This window comes from Diplotaxodon limnothrissa, linkage group LG17, assembly GCF_057381915.1.
Source record: "Diplotaxodon limnothrissa isolate DT_005_m linkage group LG17, D_limnothrissa_male_GT1.1, whole genome shotgun sequence".
NCBI classification, from domain to species: domain Eukaryota; kingdom Metazoa; phylum Chordata; class Actinopteri; order Cichliformes; family Cichlidae; genus Diplotaxodon; species Diplotaxodon limnothrissa.
Window position 1 is genome coordinate 28,399,416 of NC_140612.1, and position 27,634 is coordinate 28,427,049.

At 39.1% G+C, this 27,634-nt stretch overlaps 2 protein-coding genes across 2 annotated transcripts in view; both read right to left on the bottom strand.

The window, feature by feature from the left end:
- Positions 1 to 16,524, bottom strand: part of apaf1 (apoptotic peptidase activating factor 1) — a 44,742-nt gene extending 28,218 nt beyond the window's left edge. The window contains exons 1-21 of the mRNA XM_085375447.1: positions 16,379 to 16,524; positions 14,913 to 15,101; positions 14,043 to 14,232; positions 13,618 to 13,815; positions 13,163 to 13,352; positions 12,183 to 12,295; positions 11,941 to 12,072; positions 11,472 to 11,710; positions 11,151 to 11,318; positions 10,805 to 10,936; positions 10,366 to 10,479; positions 9,457 to 9,641; positions 9,027 to 9,153; positions 8,656 to 8,781; positions 8,411 to 8,551; positions 8,020 to 8,145; positions 7,468 to 7,614; positions 5,878 to 6,006; positions 5,624 to 5,749; positions 4,486 to 4,605; positions 4,220 to 4,345 (exon numbers count right to left, since the gene is read on the bottom strand). Of these exons, the coding sequence (XP_085231573.1) occupies positions 4,220 to 4,345; positions 4,486 to 4,605; positions 5,624 to 5,749; positions 5,878 to 6,006; positions 7,468 to 7,614; positions 8,020 to 8,145; positions 8,411 to 8,551; positions 8,656 to 8,781; positions 9,027 to 9,153; positions 9,457 to 9,641; positions 10,366 to 10,479; positions 10,805 to 10,936; positions 11,151 to 11,318; positions 11,472 to 11,710; positions 11,941 to 12,072; positions 12,183 to 12,295; positions 13,163 to 13,352; positions 13,618 to 13,815; positions 14,043 to 14,232; positions 14,913 to 15,056 (2,973 nt within the window). The 5' untranslated portion in view covers positions 15,057 to 15,101; positions 16,379 to 16,524. The remainder of the gene's footprint in view (positions 1 to 4,219; positions 4,346 to 4,485; positions 4,606 to 5,623; positions 5,750 to 5,877; positions 6,007 to 7,467; positions 7,615 to 8,019; positions 8,146 to 8,410; positions 8,552 to 8,655; positions 8,782 to 9,026; positions 9,154 to 9,456; positions 9,642 to 10,365; positions 10,480 to 10,804; positions 10,937 to 11,150; positions 11,319 to 11,471; positions 11,711 to 11,940; positions 12,073 to 12,182; positions 12,296 to 13,162; positions 13,353 to 13,617; positions 13,816 to 14,042; positions 14,233 to 14,912; positions 15,102 to 16,378) is intronic.
- A 2,631-nt stretch (positions 16,525 to 19,155) lies between these two features.
- On the bottom strand, positions 19,156 to 27,116 carry tcp11l2 (t-complex 11, testis-specific-like 2). Its single transcript, XM_085376380.1, has 10 exons — positions 26,854 to 27,116; positions 24,741 to 24,921; positions 23,893 to 24,025; positions 23,020 to 23,140; positions 22,623 to 22,846; positions 22,334 to 22,470; positions 21,820 to 22,007; positions 21,483 to 21,664; positions 21,229 to 21,401; positions 19,156 to 21,133 (listed from the first exon to the last, which is right to left on the bottom strand). The coding sequence occupies exons 2-10, from the start codon at positions 24,907 to 24,909 to the stop codon at positions 20,871 to 20,873; spliced, it is 1,590 nt and encodes a 529-aa protein (XP_085232506.1). The 5' UTR covers positions 24,910 to 24,921; positions 26,854 to 27,116; the 3' UTR covers positions 19,156 to 20,870.
- Between the last annotated feature and the right edge of the window lie 518 nt (positions 27,117 to 27,634).

Consider the following 27,634-nt stretch of genomic DNA (forward strand, 5'->3'; position numbering starts at 1 on the left):
CTACATGAAGACATTACAAGAAAGTTTCCTAAGAGAGTTCAGACTGTGTTGAAGAATAAAGGTGGTCATACCAAATATTGACTTTCAAGGTTATTAGAATTGTACAAAATATACTGAGGGGTTTTCAGCTTTATTTGCAGATGTTTCTGTAAGTCATTACACCCATTTCCCTGGCAAAATATAAACAAGTGACAGATGACAAATGACTGGCTAAAGACTTTTGCACAGGACTGTAAGGGCTAAACGAGCAGGTTAGCACTAAGGACTGTGCTATAGAAGTACAACACAAAACTGGTAGTTTGGTTACTGAGACTGATCAGCAATCACAAATCACATCAGAATAAAGATCATTATCACAGATTATATTGATTGGGAAACTGTTGTGGGTTTAGGCAACACTGAAAAAGTGGAACAGAACTGTATAATATAATAGATGTTTAGTTGATCACCAAAGCTAATTATTCTACTTGCCAAGGACTAACAAAGTGTTAATTAGGCTATTTTGAGGTGAAATTTGATTTATTATCTACTGTAACACTAATCCAAAAACTTTACTTTTCTAATTAACCATCTGACAGATTTATCCAGTAATAGAAGAAATATTCAGATTTGGAGCAGACAGATGGCTATGTGATTGGGGCATACACCACATGGGGAAAAGCAATGCCCTCAGCAGCTAAGTCCCCCAGTTTGACTCCAAACAGACCGGACATTTGCTACATGTCACTCCCCTCCTGCCCCATCTCTGTCTGTCCCCACTGCAGCTATCCAACAATTGTGATAAATTATGGAATCTGCGATCTGCGAAACCTCATAAACCGCAAACAACAAAGTAATACATAAATAATTAAAGACCTAGAGCACAAAATAAACTTCAGTCCATCCCATCACCTGTCGGTTTTGAAGGTATAAAGTAAAGGCTGATGTCACCTGGGGTTTTTAGCAGGCACTAAAATATTTATGTCTCAGGAGAAAGGGTTGAAAAGTCTGAGCAGAACAAGCCTCAGGGTGTGCTGACCATGTTTGTCAAGCTCCATGTTCTGACACGCGGGTTTCACAGCCTGTGAGAGAACACCTAGGCAAGCATTAAACGTCAGGCTCAAGTATTTCTGGGCTAGGGTTTTAATGGAAATGTCCATGGAGATCTGGTAAAAAAATAAATAAATATATAAGGGGAAATATGTAAAGCGGGAAAAAAGGGGACTGCTCATTTTAATAGACATAAACAAGCCACTGACTCGCTTTAAGACTCATGTGGTCAAAGACACATGAACAAAAGTGGTGAGATGGCCAAATAATTAGCCTGGTCCTGCATGGTGAGATGTGATAGCTGATACGCACAGTGACAACAATAATCTGCCTTTTCTATTATTAGCTTTAAAAGCCCTTTGAAAAAGTAAACAAACAGCCACACACACAAACAGCAATTAGTTATTCTTGAACACTCTGAAGTGCAAACACATTCACACACAGATCATACTCCTTCCCTACCATACCTGCACGCTGCCTGTGCACAGAGCTACTGCCAGCACCAACCCCCTGTGGGGGCTCAGGAGTCTTCGGATCCTGCAGCCAAGCATCCTTAGGAGATGACTAACTGTCAGCCCTGACGCCTGGCACACAATGCACACGTGCACACAAACACACATTTGCACTTTTCAATCATACAGAAACACACAGTGACATTATGTTCTCTCTCCTGCACGTATTTCACAAACTTTCAACTTTTTACATTAGCATAACAAAGCTGGCAGCTCACAATGCTGCAAACTGACAGATCATTGCTAATTTTTCTCCAGTACACTGGCTATAAATAAAACGACACGTTTAAGGAAAAAAATATGAATGAGCTGCAGCAGTCCGAGGAGCCACGATTTTATCCAGCTTACACTAGGGCTCCACCTGGTGCTAGAACTGCAACAATAAATACCCCTAAATCATTCATTTCTTAATGTGTCAGAATAGAAAACATGTCTGCAACAGAGATTCAGGAATCGGATTATATTCAGTGTTCAGAATAATGCCCAACCCACTGACTCACACTTGTGAAAGAATCGGTCGCTCTCAGGGGCACAGTAATTTCCTGCGTGGTACTGTGAAAAGATGCTAAATAAATATATATAAATATGATGTGGAAGCGATTGGTTATGACTGCAACTGAGCCACGAAATGGTAGGCCATGTAAAAATCAGAGAGCATCGTCGGTGGATGCTTAGATGCACAGAGGTCACCAACTTTCTGCAGAATCAATCGCTACAAACCTCCAAACTTCATGGCCTTCAGTTTAGCTTAAGAACAGTTCGCAGCAAGCTTCATGGAATGGGTTTCCATGGTGAGCAGTTTCATCTAGTCCTTACATCAACAAGTGCATTGCAAAGCATCGGATGCAGTGGTGTAAAGCACGCCGGCACTGGACTCTAGAGAAGTGGAGACAAGTTCTCTGGATTGACAAATCACGTGTCTCCATCTGTCGGTCCGATGGACGAGTCTGGGTTTGGCGGTTACCAGGGAAACGGTATTTGTCTGACTGCACTGTGCCACGTGTAAAGTTTGGAGGAGGATTATAGTGTAGGGTCGTTTTTCAGGAGTTGCGGTGGTTGCTCCCAACTTTGTGGGAGCATTTTGGGGACAGCCCCTTCCTGTTCCAACTTGACTGCACGCAGGTAAACAAAGCATGATCCATAAAGACATGGATGAGCAAGTTTGGTGTGGAATAACACTTCTGGGATGACAGAGTGGAGACCGTGAGCCAGGCCTTTTTGTCAGTGTCTACCCTCACAAATCCGCTTCTGGAAGAAGAACGTCCCATAAACACTCCTAAACCTTGTAGAAAGCCTTCCCAGGAGAGCTGAAGCTATTACAGCTGCAAAGAGCGGGCTCACATTATATTGAACTCTATGGATAAAGAATGACGCATCACTCAAGTTCATATGAGTGTGAAGGCAGACGAGAGAATACTTTTGGCAATATAGTTTATATCACTGTTTGTATGCATCTGCATTTATCAAAATTCTCTACAGGTATTGTCTTGGATCACTAATCATCGCTCTTTCTTTACTTTCTGGTTGAAAAATTGTTCCCAGGAGACAGGAAGGGAGACATATGAAGGGCCAGAGAGGAGCTGTAATTAAAATCATTAGCTCCTGTATTCATTAAGACAGCAGGACCTCTTAATTAATTAGAGCTGCTCTCTCCTGTAGGGGGCTGGAATGGCCTCAGTTCTGATGTGTCAGGGGACCCTGTTTGAGTGAGTGTTTGTGCTGTAATATAGGACAGTAACTTTGGGGGATGTCCTCTACTGCTGCAGAATATGCATTAAGTACACACACACCAGACTACAATCTCATTCTCTGCTTGCAAACCGCAATTTATCAGCTAGACAAAGAGCAGTGGAGCAAGGAGAGAACGGGGACATACAGAACAAAGGAGAAAAAAAGATAGATAAAACAAAAGACGGAGAAAAAGAAATAAATACAGAGAGCAGGAGTGAAAAGCACTGAGAATATAAATTACAGGTAAAAGGAAAGGCTAAACATTGAAACAAGTCAAGGGAAAAGGAGATGAAAGAGGTGCTGACCTGTCACACCGCTGATAGGACAGATAAAAAAAAAAAAAAGTGACAGCGATAATGTCAGATCTCATGACTCAACACGGCCTGAAAGAACACCTCCTACAGTGATGTGGAATGGAACATTAAACTCAAATGCTCAACATTTTTACATCTGTACAGACACACGCACACCTGCCCATACATGTATGTGCTTCTTTGATTAGGAAAAAAAAGATATAGGAAATTTGCAGTATTTGAGTACTTATACTCGCTTTAAAGAGGAGAAACATTACTTTTTAGTAAACATTACACTATAGATTATTATTTGATGAAAGGTGATTTCATTTACTCATTACACAGCGTGGTCTGGTTGTTGGTGCATGACAGCACTGGGATTTTCCCCACACAGCCACCTCTAGGGTTTACACAGAATTCAAAAAAAGACCACACACAACACATCCAGACTTGAAGCACATGGACTACAGCAGCAAAAGACCACACTGGATGCCACTCCGGTCAGCTACGAATACTAAAATCTCTGAAAAGAGAGTTCAACCTGGAACTAGCAATTTGTACCAAATAAAGCTGAAAGTGAGCGTACTTTCGATATGCTTGTTTTATGTGCAATTTATTATGTCCTTCAGTAATGTAAGAATCTGTTTAATCTACCTGCACAGTACCATCTTCTTGCCCCAGGACAACAGCAGAGGGCTGCCGACAGATACAGGTACACCGGATCCTGGATGACTTCTCCTCTGACTGGAACAGCACCGATCCTGTTCTACCATCACGCACCTAAAACACACACACGCATTTTTTTTTTTTTTTTTTTTTTTTAAAATCACTGTACCAACCAACAAAAATACTACAGCTTCACGTTCCTGCCACAAAAAAACTCTATGCACTTTGATATATCCACTTTCCTAACAACTCACCTGCAGTCTGTTGCAATTATCTGCAGCTGACACTATGATTTCCTCATGATTAAACAGAACGTCAGAATCTCTCTTCAGGCGGATGGCTGAGGATGTGTGAACCTTCTTGGTCTCCCATATCTTAAAACAGAACGAACAAGATATGTAAATCTCACATAATAACCCAGAGTTAGAGTTGAATATATGCAATATCAACTGAATAAATTGACGGTTGTGGCAATATTTAAGTCACTGGAATCTTCTTGGCAGTTAAGATGAGGGTTTCTGGTGAAAACAAGTCAAATCCACACATAGCCACAAAGTACTTTTCTTTTTTCTTGCAGGATATTTGCCACGGCAGGTCAGGATTTTTCTTTTTGATGAAAGAGGACACTGTAAACACGTCTGTTTATCCCACCTTTTCCCTAGTGTGACCTGCAATTTATTGCCCTGTTAAGTTTATAACAACAGGAGTGACTGCTTTTCATCTTGTGAGTCTGTGGCTGTGAGTCTGTGGCTGTGTGTCACGATCAATATCTGGTGCCAGCATAGCGATCTCAGTTTGAAGTGAGATGATGTACTGCAGTATCGACATTTTTCTCTCACCCCTAATAAGCAGTATGTACAGAAGGCTCTGCTGTAGTTGTGGACTGTCAGGGACAGTTTTGCCACCTTGTTTGAAAAACAGCAGCTGTAAAAACTGTAAAAAAAAGAAAAAAAAAAAACACCCAAAAGGCTAAACTGCAGAGATATTTCATGTTACATTGTCTTCAAGCTATTTAAGATACATATTATTTTGTTTTAGAGAGCAATGAGTCAAGACAAACCTGTTAAATAATTTATTTTGCCATCTTTATGTAACCCAAATAACAGAGAAGTAATTTAAAAGCAAGTCAAAGCAACAGTTAGATCTTTATTTCTGCCATGGCCTAAATGCATTTCATTCCCATAAAAAAGACCAGATACCTTTTGTACTACAGTTACATCACCATCCCTGAGCACTGCTCATTAAGAACTGAAACAGCTGGCAAGGGGGAACATAGTGTAATTAGTCAACTTGTGAAGTTAATTTTACTGTCAGAATAAGCAATTAGAACAACACTGACAGCCTCTCTCCGTACTGTTATACTGTAGCTTTATCACACACACTCAGTCTTACCCTGATGGTCTGATCATCAGAGCAGGAGAGCAGCTGTGAGCCATCAAGAGAAAACTGGACACGCTGCACCCAGCTTAGGTGGCCACTGCAGTCTGCCATCTTTTTATTGGCTTCGAGATCCCACAGCTGGAACACAAACATTTATTTATCTTTATTATTAGTAGTAGTATTATTGAGAATTTTCTTTACATACTTACATACACAATTTTGAATTTTATATAAAAAAAGGAGACATTAAATATATAGTGAGATACCTCAACAGCATAGTTTGAAAATGCAATGGCCAGCAGGTTACTGGTGGGGCAGGCGTGACAGTATTGAACTGTGCTCATTCGATTGGTCCTGATTTCAAACAACATGTCTGATGTCTCTACATCAAAGACCTGAGAAACAATAAAAGACAGACAACAAATCAGCACCTGTTGTCTCATCAACATGTCCAAAAGCTGTTACGACTGTACAAATAACACATTGAAATTAAAAGAAAGGAGAAGCACAAAACGTGGCTTTCCCAGTTATTTGTCTCTCCTGGTTTTATTCTCAGTGAGTTCTTTGATTCTTTGACTATTTCATTAATTTATATGTTAGCCCTAATTAGCAAATATTTGTATCTCTGCAGTGTACCTACATGCATCCCTTGCAATGCTAAAAATAGCTGAGAACTTAGCGGTCGACCAATTTGTACAAATAGGTCAGGCCCGGCTCGAAAAACCTAAAACAGCAAAGGCCAAAATGCCAAGCTTAAGACAAGTCAATTGGTGGCCATGGCCATCTTTAGTATTCAGTCTAGGCCATAGGTGTCAAACTCTGGCCTGCGGGCCAAATTACATTTGGCCCGCAAAGCCACACCTAATTACTATTAGAACGAAACAATATATATATTGTTTAGTATTAAGCTTTGCTTGTTCCATATTCAGTTTTTCAGCAAAACGTGTTTGAGTCCATAAGAAAAGATTCATTCTTTTATCTGGAGGAATAAATATATTTCAATAAATATTAACGTTAGCCCGCAACTTTGTTCCAGTTTTGAATTTTGGCCCACTGTGTATTTGAGTTTGACACCCCTGGTCTAAGCAAACATCAAACTCAATGCCTATTGGGGAACAAGCTACACCAATCAAACATAACATTATTTTAGAAGGCGAAGGCTGGTCCGTGACTTGGCCTCCAAATTCCCCAAATCTCAGTCCAATCGAGCATCGGTGGGATGTGCTGGGCAAACAAGTCCGACCCATGGAGGCCCCAACTCACAACTTACGCAACTTGTGTTAAGCTCAAAGGTCATTTGACAATATCAAGTATACCAAGGTATTAATGTGCTCTACAATAACTCTGTGCTTTGCATCAAAAAAAAGAAAAAGATTTTCTTCATGCCTTAGGATTAATGTTGCAATTTTCCTCAAGTTTATAAAGCCTCTCCTTTCAGTCACCTTAGAGTAAAAGAACCTATCCAATCTTCACTCTGTTTGGGTTCCCAGAATACAAATGAATGAAGATGTAGGGAACAGAGTGAGGCTGATAACAAGACAATACTGGCTGACTTTGGAAAGCTCAGGAGAGGAGGGGATATGCACATTTATAACCAAGACACACTATTTAGACTCTCTAGAAGACAAACAAGCTCTCTTTCCTGTCTCCTTCAATGAAACAGCACACCAACATCAAGGGCAAAGAGGATAGAGTGAATGTGTTTTCAATTTTTAATCAGTACAGCGAGAAAGTGTTAAGATAATGAACAATATCCAAACCATATGCACCCAATTTTATCAAACATTTAGCACCACCTACAAAAAAAACAGCATACAGGATCATACAGCAGCATGCTTACAATGATAAATGCTCACCAAAACGGCATTTCTGGCAGCACATATGACGCGTTTGCCATCGGCAGTCCAGGTGCTACACTTGACAAAGACGTCTTCCTTGTTGTCTGTAAACATGTCACTTACATTGATCGTCTTCCATTCATTGGTAGAAGAAACCTCAAATACCTGCAAACATGCAGAATCATGCATGTCAGTGCATTACAAGACCAAGGTATGTAAAGCATATTAATATTTCTAAATTTAGTTACTAATAAATGATCTAAATAGAAAGCGAGTACCATCATTTGCCTATTTTGTTGCAGTAAAGTTCTTCTAGAATCAAATGTTTTAATTCAGGGATTATAAAACTATTGGGACTGTAAACTCATGACTAGGAAACATGTTGTCCAACAAAAGTACAAAAACGTATTTAAGAAAAACAAATCTTTACCATTTAAATCCGTCACTTCAGATTTAATTAAACAAAAACAGTGTATATGTCAGAGCACTTCACCTGCTAATAATTATTTCTAGTTCAGTGTGTGTTACCGTATCAAAAAGAAAGCAAGTATCAGGACTAATGGCAGTCACCTTAAGGGTACCATCGTTGGAGCAAGTTGACAGATACTTGTCATCAGGAGAGAAACAGCAGTGGTTGACTGGTTGAAAGTGACCAAACATGGTGTTCTGGGAGGATGGCTTATTGAGGTTCCACAACTAATGAAGCAAAGAAAATGCATGTGGCATTAAAAAAAATGGCTAACACATTACATAACATATTAGCCCCTTTTTGCCTTGTGTTTTTATGTGCATGTGTTAGCTAGCAATCTGTCCAGGCCTCTCTTCCTATGACAGCTGGGTTCTAACACAAATGAGATCTGAACTGGATAAACTGGATAAAAATTAATAGATGAATTGATGGAAGTAGAACACGAAAGGTCAGAAGTTTAAAAACAAAATCGAAAGCATAAATAAGACAAACCTTGACATTCTGAATATCGTCATTGGAGCAGGTGGCCAAAAGGAGGCGCCCTGATGTGTTGGTAAACTGGCAATGGTTGACCTGCTCTTCGTGCTCCTCTTCAAACGTCCTAAGCAGCATTGCTCGCTCTCCATTCCACACCTGCAGTGTCAAGAACATCAGGATAACATGGCAGATTTCTGTGTTATTTTACTCGCTTATTTCTTAATCATAACATAGTTATAATGGTGCTGTGGACTGTGTACCTTGACTTTTCTGTCACTAGAGCAGGTTGCTAAGAGACGGCCGTCAGGGGAGAAGGCACAGCAAAGCACTTCATCATCATGGGCAGGGATCTCCATGAGCTTCTCACCTGAGGTACTTTTAAACACCTGCACACCATTGCAAAGATGGCAGCGAAGCCACGTTTCATCAGTACAATATTGAGTTCCTCATGTAACACTAAAAACTCCTGACTAAAGTTTAATAAACTATGAATTTACAGCTTTTAACAATGGTTACGACAAAGTGTTACTGAAGCTATTTGTAGATTCCAGAGAGCTGAACAATTCTAGTTAATGATTGCATTTTGGTCCATTCTGCTGTTGCTTTTGATGCTTTGCCGGTGAAATGGTACCTTGAGTGTCTTGCAAGCTCCACAAGAAGCAATTTTGGTTCCATCCTGCGAGAAGCAGGCTGAGTAAATGGAGCCCTGGTGGGGGTGAATCACCAAACGAGACAGATTGTCTACACCGCTCTTATTCCTGTATTCAAAAACACGACACACACACAAAACAGTAAAAGCAGGAGTTCAAAGCTTGTACACACCATTAAAATGGAAATAATAACAATTTCAGATATATTATATATTGAATATTCATTTTAATTGCATTGTAACAGCAAATGTCATCTAAAATCTTACATGTTAAAGAAGGGAGTACAGATTTAACAATGAAAATTAGTTATCATATAATTCAATAACAAACTAACTAATAATGAGATGTAAAAATCAACTTGAAATATCTCCATTATAAAGAGAACACCATATTAAACGCTTGCTTTCTTACACCAAGTCAAAGTAGAGTTTCCCAGCTTTGGTCCGGTTCTGTGCCTGCAGTTGAGCTTGTTTGTAGACCTCGGAGTTGGGCGGCTGAGACAGAGCAAGCTGCACAACATCAGGGAAAGGACGCTGCTCGAGCTGGTGGCCATTCAGAGACAGAAACTCCTGGAACTGACTGCGCACTTCACTGTTCTGGAAGCAAAGAAAACACAAGCATACTTGAGTCCACTGCAAACACCAGGTCACATTAAAGGGAAACTACCCAAAGCTTGTCGCTTGTTATCATAACTATTTTTCACTAAGAACTTAAATCACAAAAGTTTGATTGGTAAGTAATTGCTATTATGCACCATGGCATGTTCTCTTGCAAAGATGAAAATTAGAAAGTGAAAATGTGATAATTAAAAAGAAAATGAAGGTAGGAAAATTAAAGGTCAACCTTTTTATTTAATTCACAAAGTACATGAAAGACAGACGGAGTCTAAACCTGTATTTTTCCTCGGGATGAGGTAGAATGAGCTGCACTCTCATTCTTTGTTGAATTACTCTTTTTGTACATGAAGATCAGAAATTTAAGCATCAAGGACACTGTCATTTTCACTAATTTGATGCAACAGATAGGTATGCACAAATTTATGATTCCTGCAGTCTGCACATATCTCTCATGCATCTTTGTGAGTTGCTTCACTCACTGAAAATATGACTGGAAATTTAAAAAAAACAACAATTATCTTCAGGCTCTGCATCATGCCACTCAACTAATCTTATGCCTTGAAAAACTACTTATACATAGAAAACAAAGGTTTGTGTGGCAGTGATAAATATTAAGTTTAAAGTGACCCATATCTGAACACATATGTGTATCCCATATGTGAAAAGGGCAATAGACACAGTGGCCATTTTTTTATGTCCTGACCTCTTGGTCCAGAATGGATCCATACTCCACATAGTCATTGATGAGATGAGCTGGACCCATTATCTTGGCCTTGATGATCACCCAGTTGAGAGAGAACATGAGTGAGTAGAGCTCCTAGACAGAGATGATCAGAAACCAAAAAGAGAAAAAGACACAGAGAGACAGAGACATGGTGAGAAAAAAGGTAGACTGAAGAAATAAAACCCTGCTATTATTTCTCACTTATACGTCATCTTAAAACACTGCATAGGGCTGTGCAGTCTGGTCTACTTTAACTTATGTATGTATGTATGTATGTATGTATCTATCTATCTATAATAAAAATGGTTTCCCATACTGTAGAACAGAAAATGAGAAAGCCATTTCATTGTTCAGCACTGTAATGAATTACTAGGTTCAAACACACTTAAAAGAAAAAGAAAATAATTATCACTTCTACCTGGGTAAGGTTGGCTTTGGCCATATGGTAGGTCAAATATCGGATCCAGTAAAGAGATTCCTCGTCTCCTGAAGTGGGGGGACCGTCTCTGTAATGCTGCTGGTACTGACGCACCACCTTAGTGTGAAGGCTCTGTTTAACACAGAAAACCCAAATAAGCACACACACAACAGCAAAGAACCATATTTGCTGGGTTAAAGATAATGACACTGGATTTATAGCTTTGATTTTATGCTAGAGCTAATTTAAACCTAATGTAGCTAATTAGTTAGCCTGGCCTCTTAAAACTTGTAGCTTAATTTGACAATCACTGCCCACTTCAATTGAAGGATGCCTTTAGACTGACCTCAAGCTGCGTTCGGTTCTGCTCCAACAGGAAGTTTATCTGGAGGTCGTGAAGGTAGTACAGGTAGGGTTTACTGTTATTGTCCACGAAAAGCAGAGACTTGTTAACAAATTCCTCCAGGATGTCCTCCACCTCCTCAGGTTCCAGATCCCAAAGAACAGACAGCACCTGGGAGAAGAAAGAACAACACAATTAACCGTTCTTAACCTTGTGGAAGAATAATATGCCATTAATCTGCAAAAAGCATTAAAATTTAAAATGTCATGTCACTGTGTCAGAAAATATAGGGATCATAAACAATCTCCTTTTGTGCAGACAAACCTTAGCGGGGATTTTGACATCCTTCTGTAGAACAGTAAGATCCTTGTAGAGGTCTCGGTGCTCATCAGGAAGTACCTCGATGCTAGCAGCCATGGCCTGATCCAGGGCATCATAGTCATAAGATGATGACTTCCTTATACGCTTGAACTGCTTCATCTGCAGCTGGCAGAGATAGTAACGCCAGCGGTTTGGTTTTTCTCTGAGCAGCGCTCCGATCAGAGACACCACCAAAGGGGAGCCTGACATGAGGGGCGAGGAAACAGAAATGTGTGGGTTTTTTTTAAAGCACATGACCCTAAAAATGATATGAGACCTAAATCGTCACAAAGCTTGATTTGTTTTCCCAGAAAGCAACAACTAAATCGAAATTAGCCATGTTTTCTTATAAAAAATAACATCACCCATATTAGCAAAGACATCTTCTAGGCTTCTCTTAGATTTCTTTATTAGTCAGTGTCAAGATACATACCTTTACACTCTCTGACAATACTGCGAGCCTCCTCAGGTAGTGCTTGCAGATTTATTCTAGTGTACAGAGCAAGGATCTCCAAGGCCTTGTTTTCATCCAACCCGCTTTCAACTTCCACCTCGTGCTTAGCACCTACAAAAACAGTCAATACAGAGTATTTTTCAGTATACAGAAAAGTAATCACAGAAGTTTCACCCACTTAAGTCTGTACAGTGACCAGAGAAAAGCAACAAAACACATACCACTAACAGAATCAGTGAGGCTTCTATTTCTGGTGGTGAGAAGAACACGACAGTGGATGTCAAACACCTTCAACACTGTACTATCCCAGATGTCATCCAAAATCAGCAGAGATCTAAAAAACACAAAAGAAAGAAGGAATTTGTCACAGCTGCTGCTTTTTAAATCAGCTGACTGTTTACGTCTGCTGACGTAGATACCATCCAAATGACTGTGGCTGCACCACTTACTCACTTTCATATGAACAATCTGTCGCAGCAGAGCAGTTCAACAACATTCAGCACATGAAACCATCTGCATTCCTTTTACCTTTAAGCTTCTATTTTTCCATACGCAGATTTAGAGTTACTGAACACATCATTTTTTTATATTTTCTATGTAACCAAGTTTCTTCTTTAGTAAAAGTTTTAACTTTCCAAGGTATTTTGTTTGGTGACATAGGATACATTTATTACACAGTTATTTTATTTCCCCCACCCCGTCGAAACAATTCATCTTTACCTAAAATGTCTGTCGAATTTTTAAAGTTGTTGTCTTTAACTTTTTAAAACTTTCTTTTAACTTAAATTTGAATTGTTTTTAATGCATTATTGCAGTTCAAATGTCTCAGTTTATATTTCCTGCTGTGTTTAAATCAGTGGTATATACATAAAACATAATTCACCAATAAACTACATCTGACTTGACTTTAATAATAATAATGTTGGCGTTGTTGACCGACACAATTCATCTGCTTCAGTAACTTTAAAAATACTTTACATGTATACTGTATCTTTCTGTTTTAATTATTTTTTACATCCTTTATTATTTTACTTGTACATGTCGATATTAGAATGGCATGGTTAATGTAAATGATATACTAACTTATTCTATATACATATTACTTCTGTCTTATTGATTGATTAAAGTTAAAGTATTTCATGTTAAACTCAATATTATAAATAAAAAGTTGGGAGATCACATATAATTACTAAATAGTGACCTTGGATATCTGCGCAGCATGAGGAAGCGAAGACGCTCCTTGGCTTCATCCAGAGAGTTTGGAGGACGGTGGAGGGGCTGAGAATCAAGGCTCTGCTCCAGACGAAAACACAATGACTGAACTTTAACCAGCAGGTCTGGCTTGTCCACTTGGCCGATGGACAGCCAGTGGACGCCTCCAGGAAAGCAATCTGGAGATAAGAGGGAAGAAAGAGTTAAAGGAGCAAGAGTTGTCAAACTACAGAGAAGTAACTGCTATCTGTCAGTTCGTGGATCATTAGCGACAACATCATCTTAGCTGAGTCCATCGGTGATCTATGTTAGTAAGAGACCCAGAAAAGTACATCAACGATTACAAAAACTTTTTTGTTTTAAGCTTTTCCTTTCTCAGTTTCATTCATTGCCTCAAACTAATTCATATTGATAGTTAGTGCTTTATATCAGTCAAATATTCACCTTCAATGATTCCATGATCTCTAACAGCTTCAGCAGCTAGGACGGACTTCCCCGAGCCAGCCATGCCAAAGACAGTGATCCAGCCGGGCTCCTTCTGGAGCCGGTAAAGCTTCTCCCTGGCCCTGTTCACTAGTTCTGGTCTGCTGACAAACACTACGGGCCTCTGTGGGATGCCACCTTCACTAAGCATTGACTGAACTGTTGAACAAAGCAAAACTGTGAGTGTTTGAAGAGTTATCATACAAAAAACAACACTAAGTTTAATACTAAGAAGATGCTCAGTCAGGATCAAGATCAACTCCCACACAACAAGCAGACTCTGCACATCCTTTTTTTTTTTCTGCCAGCACTCATGAACTCCCACACACTAACAGCACAACCTATCAAACCTCCACCATCCTCACCCACAGCTTCCTACTTCTTACCATAAGTTGCAGAGCCATCAGAAGAGCCCTTATGTGGATTCAATGAGATGTGTGGCAGGTCCCTATGGAGCAAACTGGCCAAATCGTCATATGCCTCTCTGACCAGTGCGTTGTAGAAAGAAATGTAGGCAAGGTTGTCCTTTCTTAACAAGAGCTCTATTAGTGCTCCAGCCTGATCCTTCCTGGTAAGCTGAAGACAGAAACATCAGAGATGAGATGTGAAATGTTATGATCTGGTAGAAACCATACCAGGCGATGTTTTGAATAAATGTTAAGAGTCTGAGATACATTCCACAAAAAAGATTGTTCATGTTACAACATTTGTGCATGGTTTAAGCCAGCTGTATTCTAGAAATCAACCAGTTGCATCATCTAGTGGGAAAATCCCATGTTGGCAAAATGTTGGCAAAGGTTGGAATACAGTTTTGTTATTAATCATTTAAAAAGAGAATGTAAAGTTACATTAAAATTGTACACACTTATTGGTTTTGCTGTTAGTTTGATTTCTACAGCAGCCAAAAAGCATTCTGTTCATGTATGCCTCAGTTACTTAACGGAACATCATTTTAATGACACAGTATTGCTTCTCTATGGCGAAATCCAAGGTAATGTATTACTAAATAACCTTAAGGGGAAAATGAGTTATCTACAGTTATCGTCATGTCTTGTGTCCACAGAAAATGGCAAAGTCAACACAAGTGTGAAAACAAAGACTTGACTCAGTAAATAAAGGTAGGAGGAGGGTGACTCAATACATGGACAATAAAGTCTGAGAGGAGGAAAGGAGGACAGGGCTTCAGTAATGTCGAGCAATATTTTCATTGACCACAGTATTAATTCTAGAAAATGTAGAAACCACCAGAAGCTCACCTGAGTCCTGATCCTCTCCTCCTCATCCACAGTCATCACACCATCACTGATCATGTGATCCATCAGGTAGGTGGGCTTAATGTCCTCCTCCAGTTTTTGGCGGAAGCGCAGCAGACAGCTCCGTGCCCCTTCCTCCAGCGCCATTTCTGCGCCACACACCAACCATACAGGATCTCGGTGCACTGCACGCTATTGGAAAAAAATACGGCGTTTAATAAATTGTGGATCTGTCCATCCTTTTTGGCATGGCATGTATTTCTTATTGTTCCATCTTCAGGAGGTAGTGTGGGTAGTCTACTAATCAGAAGGTCAGTGGTTAGATCTCCAACTCTTCCAACCTGCATGTCAAAATATCTTTGAGCAAGATACTAACCCCAGAGTTTGCGCAACTCTTTCATGTAAATGTGACTGAATGAATTTTAAGTTAAACAGTACTTACGGGGGCACTCGGTTACCTCAGTGGTTGAGCAGGCAACCACATGCTACAAGGCCAAATGCAGCGGCTTGCATGTCTTCCTCTTCCTCTTTCTACCATCTTCTCTTTACTCAAACTATCCAATAGTGCCCCCCTCCCCTCCAAACATAATAATTAAGTATAAATTAAATTAAATTAAATAAGTACCAATCCAAGTACTGGTACTGTACCATTTACATGGGGAATACAAATATATATATTTTATATATATAATATATATATATATTTTAATAAGGAGAATTAAAGTAGAAACATAGAGTAAATATTGTTAGTTTTAGTATTTGTTAGTTTGGAAAAAAATAAATAAATTAAAAAGTTTTTAAAAAAAAATCACATCATGGTTGTAGAGGCACTGATGGGCATGTTTAATGAGACTCTGGATGTTTACAAGCCTGTGAGTCAACTGGTTTCTATTGTAATACATGTACTGTTTTTCCTATAACTCGCCTGACATATGTCCTCAATACGTCATGCCCCTGCTATATACAGATGTATTTGTGATTGTGTATATGTGTGAACTGATCAGTCTTGAAGGTTATGTATTCGTCAAGCTTTAAAGGTTTCCTGCTGTTTAAAAATAAAATTTGTTAGCAGGCTTTAACGGCAGAATGTAGTCTAAAACCTTAAAAATACCCTCAAAGCCACAAAAGTGTGTGAAAACAGTCTTTAATGTCCAGATATCTGTGTTCCAATACGAAACAGGAAGAGATCAAAAGTGAAAATACAAGAGCTGATAACGCATTCACTGGGGTATAGGTTACCATCTGTTATTAAAAAATAGTAGGAGTACTTAGTTTTGACAGCTCAAAATGAACTTTCACTAGTGCTAATGAAGACTAAACTTGACTCTTCTTATTCTTAGTCGACATCTTTTCTAGCGTTATATTCACAAACCAAGCCCAATCCAGCACTTGTTAGGAAGTTCAACCTACTCCGACTGCTTGAAGTAAATGAAACAAAGAAAGACAGGTAGCCACTAGCTGATACTTACGAATATCGTCTAGTCTTCAGCGAAGAAGGTGGTTGTTTAGTTGTATGCGGCTTCGATATCAGGTCACGATTTAAGAACCCAGTCACTAAACAGAGGTTTTAATTCTCTGTCTTAACGTGTTACTACACACCCAATTTTGAAAGAAGAGCTTCCTGATTCACAACAAAAACAACTGCCCCGGCGTGAAGCAACCAATTGCTTTGCAAGCTCTAGCTCACGTGACCGGTGAGCTCACGCTTTGGAAGAATGTGTAGCTGGGCAAACTGATGCGGCGTTTATATACTTCTCGTGTGTTGTAAATATTTGCGTTCGCTCAGCTAAAACGGTTAGGCTTTACAAATATTTTCCAACGATAAAGTCATATGAATACGTATTCCAGCGGCGGTGTTTTCATGGTAAATTTGAGTAACATAAGAGTTATTATGCGTTACTATAAGACATAACATAGAAACGACCATCATTTACTTTCTCTGTCTTGTTTAATCAAAAACACTTTAGTGTGTGGTATTACCCACTAAATCCATGATACAGTTCAAACACTTTGCACAATTAGACGCCACATTAGACGAAATTAGATTTATGAATTAAAAATCCTTTGACAACTCTATTTTTATCTACCTCCAGGCCGCACTTGAAGGCAACATTACTGCCTGGTGACAGCAAGTGATGAGAGCATTTGTTTACTCCAGTACACATTGATGCCCTGATAATACAATTATAAGTAGCTGTGAATAGATTACCTATATAATGCTGTGGACATATAGGCTTGTTGTCAGACCTGCGTGCAATGAGACTCAAATGAAGTATATGCAAGCTAAAATTATCATCTATACAAATTATTGTCTGTATTTAATTAATTAAGGATGCAGGTTGGTGATTATAATTTTCATCCTTGCTTAAATAGCTTTTTTTCTTAACAGTTGTGTGTTAGTCTCATGCATTCCCCAGATAGCAAAATGATAGCAATAATACATTATAGCTTTGTGTTTTCAACTTGCAACAAGAGAAAAAAGCAACACAAAATTAAAGATAAAGGTTCAAACCTGGTTTTCTTCCTATTCGTGGGCTAAACTGTTAGGTTCCCTCTATTAATACCCCTTTGAAAAAATATATCTACAGGGTGGGCCATTTATATGGATACACCGTAATAAAATGGGAATGGTTGGTGATATTAAAGTCCTGTTTGTGGCACATTAGTATATGTGAGGGGACAAACTCCTCAAGATGGGTGGTGACCATGGTGGCCATTTAGAAGTCGGCCATCTTGGATACAACTTTTGTTTTTTCAATAGGAAGAGGGCCATGTGACACATCAAACTTATTGGTAATGTCACGAGAAAAACAATGGTGTGCTTGGTTTCAACGTAACTTTATTCTTTCTTGAGTTATTTACAAGTTTCTCTTTGTTCACAGCCATTGACATGTCGAAGAGGTTAACACATGAGGAGCGGATCGAAATTGTGTTGATATCTGGTGAACGCAGTAACCAGGTCATTGCAGCAGATTTCAATGCAAGACACCCTACGAGACCACCCATCTCCCATGCTACAGTTAGCAAACTGCTTGCTAAGTTTCGTGAAACTGGTTCAGTGTTGGATGTGCCAAAATGTGGACGCAAGAAAACTGTCACTAATGAAGAAACATCAGTGGCTGTCCTAGCTTCATTCAGCAAGAGCCCACAGCGTAGCAAGAGCCCACAGCGTAGCACTCGCCGCATGTCACTGGAGAGTGGCATTAGTCGAACATCCCTTTCGGCGGATATTAGCTACTCACAAATGGAACCCTTACAAACTCCAGCTACTGCAGCATCCCAACGAGGATGACCCAGATCGGCGCACAGAATTTGCAGAATGGGCAAAACAAAAATTGGAACAGGACCCTCAGTTCACGCAGAAGATTTTGTTCAGTGATGAGGCAAACTTTTATGTGAATGGTGAAGTTAACAAACAAAACCACCGCTATTGGTCTGACACTGACCCACATTGGATGGATCCCTCCAAGACTGTTGGAACAACAAAAGTGATGGTTTGGTGTGGTATATGGGGTACAACGATAGTGGGTCCATTCTTCATCAATGCAAACCTCAAGGCCACTGGATATTTGAAATTGCCACATGATGTGTTTCCCTCTTTATGCACTGAAGCTGGCATGTTCCCTGAGTTTTTCCAGCAAGATGGTGCACCACCACATTATGGGTGCAAGGTCCGAGCATTCCTAGATGAACAGTTTCCTGGAAAGTGGATTGGTCGTCGTGGGCCAGTTGAATGGCCCCCAAGGTCTCCCGATCTGACCCCCTTAAACTTTTATCTTTGGGGTCATCTGAAGGCAATTGGTGTGAAGATTCGAGATGTGCAGTACCTGAAACTATGGATACTGGATGCCTGTGCTGGCATTTCTGCTGCGGTGTTGCTATCAGTGTGTGAAGAGTGGGAGAAGAGGGTTGCATTGACAATCCAACACAATGGGCAGCACATTGAACTCATTTTATAAGTGGTAAAAACTTGTAAATAACTCAAGAAAGAATAAAGTTATGTTGAAACCAAGCACACCATTGTTTTTCTTGGGACATTACCAATAAGTTTGATGTGTCACATGGCCCTCTTCCTATTGAAAAAAACAAAAGTTGTATCCAAGATGGCCGACTTCTAAATGGCCACCATGATCACCACCCATCTTGAGGAGTTTGCCCCCTCACATATACTAATGTGCCACAAACAGGACTTTAATATCACCAACCATTCCCATTTTATTACGGTGTATCCATATAAATGGCCCACCCTGTATATAAGGTTTCATCATTAAATGAACACCACATGCTCAATTTTGTTGTTTTATTATATTAACATTGATACAGAGGGAAACAAAAACTCTCCATGTTCTTATGTAAACTGATGTAAAACTACATATGTTTTTCTTTCTGCATACAAATGTCCGCTGGAAACCTTTCGAGACAAAATTCATTTCTGTGTTCAGCACCTTTCATCTCACATTTGTGTTCTTACATCCAGCGCAAATGTACTGTAAACAAAACAGCACGTTAAAATGTAACAAGCAAATAACAATATAACCAATCAACATAACTAATATTCCACTGACAGCTAACAAATAAAATTACAGAACATACAACAAGCAACAAATACCCCAACAAATTACTCAAGCAACAACTAAAATGCACAAATCCCAACACAAAGAAACTCATGCAGACAACTGACATTACTTTCTTTCAGAGGTCAAAGCTAAGTGTGGATTAAAAATGATACAAACAGTTTCATTTTCTGGCTGATAAAAAGGTAAGAGACAACAACTAAACTAATAAATCCAAGGAAAAGGGCTCATGTTTTGCATTACCTTCAAGTGTGGCACTTCTTATTGTCAGTTTTTCTGTAGTTAACAGTTATACTGTTACCTTAGTACTTAACGGTGATAACATTATATGTAAAGAATCTGAAATTCTACTCTGCTACTTTTCTATATAAACCTCTCCATCTGTGTTTTATAAAGCTTGCTGTATGCATTGTACATATTAAAATGCCCTTCTGTTCTTATATACTGCCTCCAAAATTCAAGGAGTTTGACTACAGACACAATGATAAAATAGGGGGTGTCAACATTAGGTACAGAAATGGATTATTGTAGCTAATACTGGTTTTCTGGTTTGAAGTCCTAAATGTTCACAGGGAAGCACTGACAAGGTATTTGTTATTTTTGCTGTTTACCGGGCTTCAAGTGAGTATTTACGGAACTTTTACATCTAAACTGGAGAAAGGGTTCAGGAATTTAGCTTGGTAATAAATATAATAAGTATTGTTTGGACAGCTGAACCTGAAGTCAACCTGTGGACAACTCATTTTCCAAAGTTTATTATATCTGTAAAACATGGTGGAGGCAGTCCAGTGGCACTGGGTCACTAGTGTTTATTGCTTTAGTGACCAAGGACATAAGCAGCTGGATTAATTGTTAAGTATATGGCTATGTAATATAGTAACACTATATTTTTGTTCAAGCCATTGAATAAAAGCTCAGCTTAGGTCAGCACTTTTTAAAAAATCAAATAATGAAAATAAAATTAAACTGATTGGGTACTGAGGTAAAATTATAACAACTGTGTTACTGTCCAAATATTGCTGAAAAATAAGTTTGAGCATTTTCGCAAAGTAAGGAGTCACATTTAAAGCTGAGCATGTGATAAATACACTGCTGTGCTTTTACTGCCAAATGTAATGACAAAACCACAGCTGCAGAACCTGCATGACACAATGACCCACTTTCCTCTTCTCTTTTTTTCTTTCACTCCATGCATTGACATCCCATTACTGAAAATCTTTCTCTTCCTCCTCCTATAGCTTCGACTTTTTCTTGTTTTCTTTGTGTATTAACAACCAGCTTGATGCTGCTCAAATACATTGTAGTCGACACAGATACTCCCCACCTCCTTTGCTTTACCTGTGTCTAGTAGAAAAACAGTCTTCTTCAACTGCATGATATTTTCATTTTAATTGTGGGTGACAGAGTCCTGAGCTGTGTTCTGAGGAGGGTTGGCTGCTGGTTGGCTGTTGCTGAACATCAGCTTCCTCAGGATGTCAGCATAGAAAGGGCCATAGACTGTCTTGTTGTAGTTGACCAGGGAGATGAACTTTGCCCCAATTATTGCTAGTTCAGGCTTGATAGCAGTCAAACCAGCTGGTACTTGTTCAATTTTGGACTGAGGTTTTGGGTCAGAAATGAGTGCCATGGAGTACTGCTGCACACGGTCCTCTGCAGAAAAACCACAGCAAGCGTTTAGTCAATTACATCAATTTCTCAACTAAAATTTTTTTAAGAAGTTAGTCTTTCAACTTATTCTCTCTTACCAACTAGGGTTCGGATGGGATTGTCCTTTTGGGTAATGTTGCAAATCTGGCCTGTGAGGGTGCCCTGCAGCGCTGGGGTCAGTGCAGGGTAGCTCCTCTCTGTTAAAGACTTGTTAAGCTCACAGCAGATCTGAGCACTGATGCCCTCTAGTGACTCTTCTAGGTTAAAGTCCCTATAGGTATAAAAAAAAATCAGTTTAAGATGGAGTTTGAGACAGATATGTCTGAAAATAGTCTGACACAAAGGTACTGACGATCTGTGCATCCCATCCAGCAGCACACTGATCATCCTCTTCAGGCGGTCAGACAAGGATGGTAGACCCTGGATAGGCCCCCCAATTGTGCTGTAGACAATGAGCAGCACCTCATTCACAGCCTGACATTGCTGAAGCTGCCACTGAATCTCTTGGAGACGGATCTCATCTGTCATCCACGTCTAATGGAGAAGATTGCACCAATAAAATCTCCAAAGCACAAATTGTCTGTAAAATCTCTAATCTCTCAGCTATGTAAATATTTTTAAAAAATAACAAGGAGAGAAGCTGACATAAACATAAGATCCTTCTCTTAACTACATTTACAACACACTACCTCAGGCGGTGGGCTCTTGGAGTAGTCCCATGTGAGGATGCGAATGAAGGCAGCGTTGAGAACTTGAAATGGCCCAGGCACCACTGGTTGTCCTTTTCCAGGACCATTAGTCTGTTCTGTAGGGGCAATGGATGACTGCAGCTCCTCCAGTGCAGACTTGATCCAGGAGGTAGTGCGGTCTAAAGCACCTGAGAAAGTTTCATATTAGCGCAAGTCTAGCAGGGTTTCAGTTTTTCACTTTGACACAGACTGTAAAGAAAAGATGGACTTTGGACTCTCTTTTTAAAGTTTTGAGTTGAGCAGTTAGAGTTTCTTTTGTTATAAATAGATGTACTGGGAGGTCAATATGACAGTTTTTGCTTCATTTCAGTCTGAAAGTCACACACAAAATATAAAAAAAAATAATTCTCAAATGTAGACCTCAATAAAACTGTGGCATATTTTCTGTATTTTTGTGTGTATAAAAGGGTGCTAAAGGTTATATATAAAGAAGAATGTAGTGTTATTCACTCACTGGGTGTTTTGTCCAGGATGCTCTGAAACTTTGCCCTCTCATATTCGACACTTTGCCTCTGCAGCACAGGTCTCAGGTTTTCAATTGTACAGTTGACCATGTCCGCTCTCATCAGGCTCAACACACGGAATATTTCCCTAATGTGTAGAAATAACCAAGATGCTATGAAAAATTTGCTTTTATAATTAAAAATATTATTATTAAACAGAACAGGTCAGACAGTAAATACAGTCACTGTTAATGTATATTGGATGCAAGCACTGAAATATTTTGAAAAGTGTGCGCTTACTTAAAAAGCGTCACTATGTTATCTGTGCCCTCTCGTAGCTTCTTGATTTCCTCATCCCTCACGGGTGCACACATCTTGCCCATGGTTGTGATAATGTAAGAGGCAAGTCCCTGGATGTCTAGAGCATCGTTGTCAGCCTGCTGACGAATCAGGTCCATGTCCAGCACCTCCATGATCTGGGTCCGCATCCGATTGGCACCCGGATTAAGGAATGACAATAAGATCTGTTCGTCAAGAGGGGGAAAAAAAGTTGTTTTAGAAAAAAAAAAAAAAAAAAAAAATTATATATATATATATATATATATATATATATATATATATATATATATATATATATATATATATATATATATATATATATATATATAAAAATAAATATTTGAATGCATGTGGTGACCTCTCTGATCTCCTCCACTAATCTGATGGCTTGTCCATATTCAGGAGGGTCGTCATTCAGCTCAGCCTCCAGGATATCCCAGAAGGCCTTCTGAAGATTATCTCTCACTGCCTTTAATAAACTAAAAGAAAATAAATAAATAAATAATAGGGGGTTTATCTGAGTAAAACTGCCATTTATAAAGCACACTTTGATTTTGAGTTTTATTTTATTAACTTATCTTGAGAGTATTAGACTGGTAAATTAACTTTTTTTCTCTGAAGGAACTAAAATGATTTTCTTGGATCTTCCTTTCTTTTGATATAACTAAGTAACACTACTATTTAGTAAGTAACTAAACAGTAGTGCAACATTTGGTGTTTTCTGGTTGTACACCAATCATAAACACTCCCAGACAAGTTGCTGCAAATATACTGTAGATGCAAATCATGAAAGCATGTCCTCAATGATCAAATTCAAATCTTTCTTTCTGCTCAGAAAGTGTGTGTTTGTTACAGGATGCTATGATGTTTGAAGATAAACTTGTCAACTTAAAATTGTGTTATCCACTGGGAGCTTGAGAATAAATAACAGTGAGTCTTTGGATCTCCCTTTTCTTTTCTAACTCTAAATTCTCGCATATTATCATCAGACACAGACAGTTGGTATAACAAGAATCACATTTATTTTAGTTTATAACCATGTTTAAAAAGGTAAACATGATTTTTAAACACTGCAAAATCTCTATGTTTGTACAAAGCACAGAAAGCAGCATCAGCTCTCCCTGATACCTAACATGTTCTTCATTATGGAAAAATCTGAAATGTAGTATTGGTGTGGTATTAATATTGCAAAACTTGACATTAGTAAGCACAGGCTTTTGTCATATTTTACCTGTCCTGAGGTAGGCTATTTGGCTCCAGGTGGAAATTGCGGTTAATAACAATCTCATGGGAGAGGCTGAGATTGAAAAGGTCTCTTGCAGACTCCATGACCTCGTCCAGCGTTAGGGTTTTGGGTGGGCTTGCTGTGGGAATCAAATATTTGCTGATTTATAAATTGGGGGAAAAAAGCATGTCCGACTATTAAAGATGACAGATGTCAAACTCCATTTACACTGTTCATACATACAGCTCACTTAAGGTAACCAGTAAAAGTCCGTCTTTATGTCAGTGAACTGAAGTGTAACAACACATTTAATCCTTGGCATTTCACACTTCTTTTTCTTAATATAATAAAAAGAAGTCTAATAATAATAAGCATGTTTCAGTTTTTCCACATGATGAAGAAGAATGAATGATGCAATAATAAAAGAACAGTACGACTTTTTGGATTTAAACTGTAAGAAATGAATATGTAAAATGACAGATGAAGTTTCCCAGACTGTCCTGCAATTATAAAACAGAAAGTTCGTTAACTGAACATGTTAGATATTCTTATTCAATCTTAGATTCTTATACAATTGTTATTTGTTATATCTGGATTGGAGTCTCTGTCAGGCTTATTCTGGCACCCGGGCCTTATGTTTTGATGCCCCTGGTGTAGAGGGTGGTAGCTTTCTTACAAGCCTTTATATTAAACACAGTCATTAACCCCTAACAACAACTGCAAACAAAACAGCAGATTAAATGTTTTTTTTTTTTACCACTCAGACAGGGTCATCAAAAAGAAAAAACACAAACTTGGATTATATGCAGTGAGCTTATGCATAGATCAATGAGAAGGGAAGGGGACAGACTCACAGGATGGGCTACAATGCTTGCTGGAGGAGTCACTGGTGAAGCTATCACGTGAGCACTCCAGGTCGCTGTTCAATGTCATGCTGTCGCAGCGCTCTGATGATGACTCCACATCACTACCTTGGTCCTCACCGCTGGATGTGGAGTTAAGCCGCTCATCATTTAAAGGCATTTTGGATTATAGCTGCAAATAACAAGTCAGTAATAACTTAAAAGGGATTTCCTACCACAGAGTTTAATTCAATATGTTCAGAAGATCCAGACTATTAAATGATAATTACTGAGATACTTTCAAGGGAATCCTGCATAAACTATCCTCAAAGTACTCATTAGAAAACCAAAATTTCCATGACACAATCTTACCATCATTTTACCTGAGCTCGTCTGAGAGTGAGATAGTGTGTGACTGTTGCAGTTTTTGTTACCAAGGCAGAGTGTAACAAAAACACCAGTCATACTCAGTGAAACAGCTGGAGGGCACCATTAAACAGACAAAGCTGCCTTGTTGCAAACACTTTCAACATATTATTAAAGTCAATGATGGTGCATGACGTAAGTCACTGAAAAATAAAAAGAAATAATAATAGTGTATAGTGTGGTTCAGTGTTTGTTTACTGCCACCAGGGTTTAAATCACAATGCAAAGTCTAGACATAAACAGAACACATTTCCATATAGGTTTACACAAAAGCCTTTATGCCTGTGCCTGTCTATCCAATGTCAGTTGTGTCTCCAGGGCAACATGGGACAACAGAGGGCTACGCAACTGTCAAGATGATCGTGTTACACTTCTCACTGTGCTGTTGTTTGTTTTCCACAAATACACATAGGAAAGAAAGGTAAAGATGACGGGATGTGCACATTTTTAACGTTATTGTAAAGACTGTTTACCACTGTTAAAAAAAAAAAAGAGTAACCCACTTAAACATTACTTGAGTACTGTAACAGGTTAAATTAAGCCTGCAGGCCTTTCTAATATAGCCTAAGACATACAGTGCTGGCAGAATGACCCATAGGTGTTCCTATCCTCTGGCTCAGTTATCTGCTGCCAGAAATGAATGCACACTCCCTGGCAGCGCTTGCAGTTTAAAGATAGCTCAAGGGTCGAGGAAAATGGGTGTGGGGAGCCCTTTTATTACATCATATGCTAGACTTGACAGCTAGGTCAAAGCCATGCAGCAGGCCAATTTTCAGAGATTATCCAGAGGGATAAAAGCAGAGTGATCCAGAAAACTGATTACGGATTAGGTGTACTCTGTCATCTGCAGCTTCTTTATGAGAAAGCTTCTTTAAGCAGTTCAGATGCTAGGTAGAGTAAAATGCATTGTCCTGTTATAACCAGAAGGATGCAATCTAAGATAAATGAACATATCGTATAATTTTCCCAGATGTTTTGGAAACATATCTGAGCGAATATGTGATCGAATAAGAGGTACAGGCGCTCTTACACACACACACACACACACACACACACACACACACACACACACACACACAGCTACATCAACTTCTGCAGGAACAAAGACAGCCTTTTGGGGTCCAGATCTGACTGCGGTATAATGTAAACAAAGCAGTGAATCAGGAAGGCAGGGCTAGATCCACGGGAACTCTCCTTATTGGTTGCAGTTCCCCGTCTCTCAGCCCTACATGGAAACTCTTTGGTTGCACAGCTACAAACGTGGATAAAAAAAAATATCCACACATGCGTAAGAAGTGGGTACACGTGATCCGAGGTGCAGACCAAAACAAGAACTCCGTGTACATTACAAATAGTATATTGTATCTGATCATGACAGAAACCACAGAAAAAGAAGTGCGGAAACAATAATGCGTTACGCTCTCCCTTCAAAATACATCTGATGCATCCGTCAAACTCAGCACTATGTCAGTGTTATATAATTGTCTTTGTTACTTGACTAAATCCCCTGGTTTACAGCTTAATACGAGTCATAAATGTCATTAATTTCGTACACCAGCTGTCACTGGTATGCTAAATGTCAGAACCGTCAAATACTGTACTTTTCTTCCTGTTTCACAACAAAGCGACGGATAACTTAGCAGCAGACACCATAAACTAAGTCACAAGCACAAATGTCTTCGAGAAACGCGATGTTTACCTCATTCAAGTCACTAGAAAGTGAAGCTGACAGCGAAAATAGCCCCGCTCTGAAGAGAAAAGTCGCCGTCGTCCTTTTTAAAGGTCCTGTTCTGATTATATTTATGGTGGTTGGCAATGGTGCATTACCAGCACCAACTGGAATGAGTGAGCTGTGCAAAGGGAATTCAAGTGTTCAATAATAGTAATAATAAATAAAAAAAGAAAAAAACGAGAAAAGAGGAAAATAAAGTTGTCTCCTCTTGCGTTTGCTTCTCTGTTTAAAGGTCCTTCAGTAGCCCAGCTGGCTCTGAGAACTAGCGGGCGAAACCATTTTACACACGGGTGTGTTCAATTGCAAAAATAAAGGCGATTCTAAGGATTGTCTTTTTAAAAAAAAAGAAGAATCTAATTAATTTAAAAAGAATCTGCAATTTAAAGAGAGCAGATACAATAATATGCAGACATTTAGTTCAGAAAAGGGTAATGTAATAATACGGGCTACATTTTATCAAGCTGTCGAAAAATGGTACACCCCGCCCTGCTTTTCCAAAACGTCTGTGTTCACGTGGGTTGTTTTGTTTACGGATGTAACCTCAGAACCTTCACTACCTGTGGTAGTGTGGACGCCTGTGCTCGCTATTATTTCCCTTAACATAAGACCTCTAAAAATATACGGGTCTTAGGTGGGAGGTTTTTATTATATTAATACTACAGTATGGTCATTGTGTGGTTATATGACATCTTGAGAAAAGATCCAGATGCTTAACTTGTGACAAATTGAGTCTTTTCAGCATGTTTCC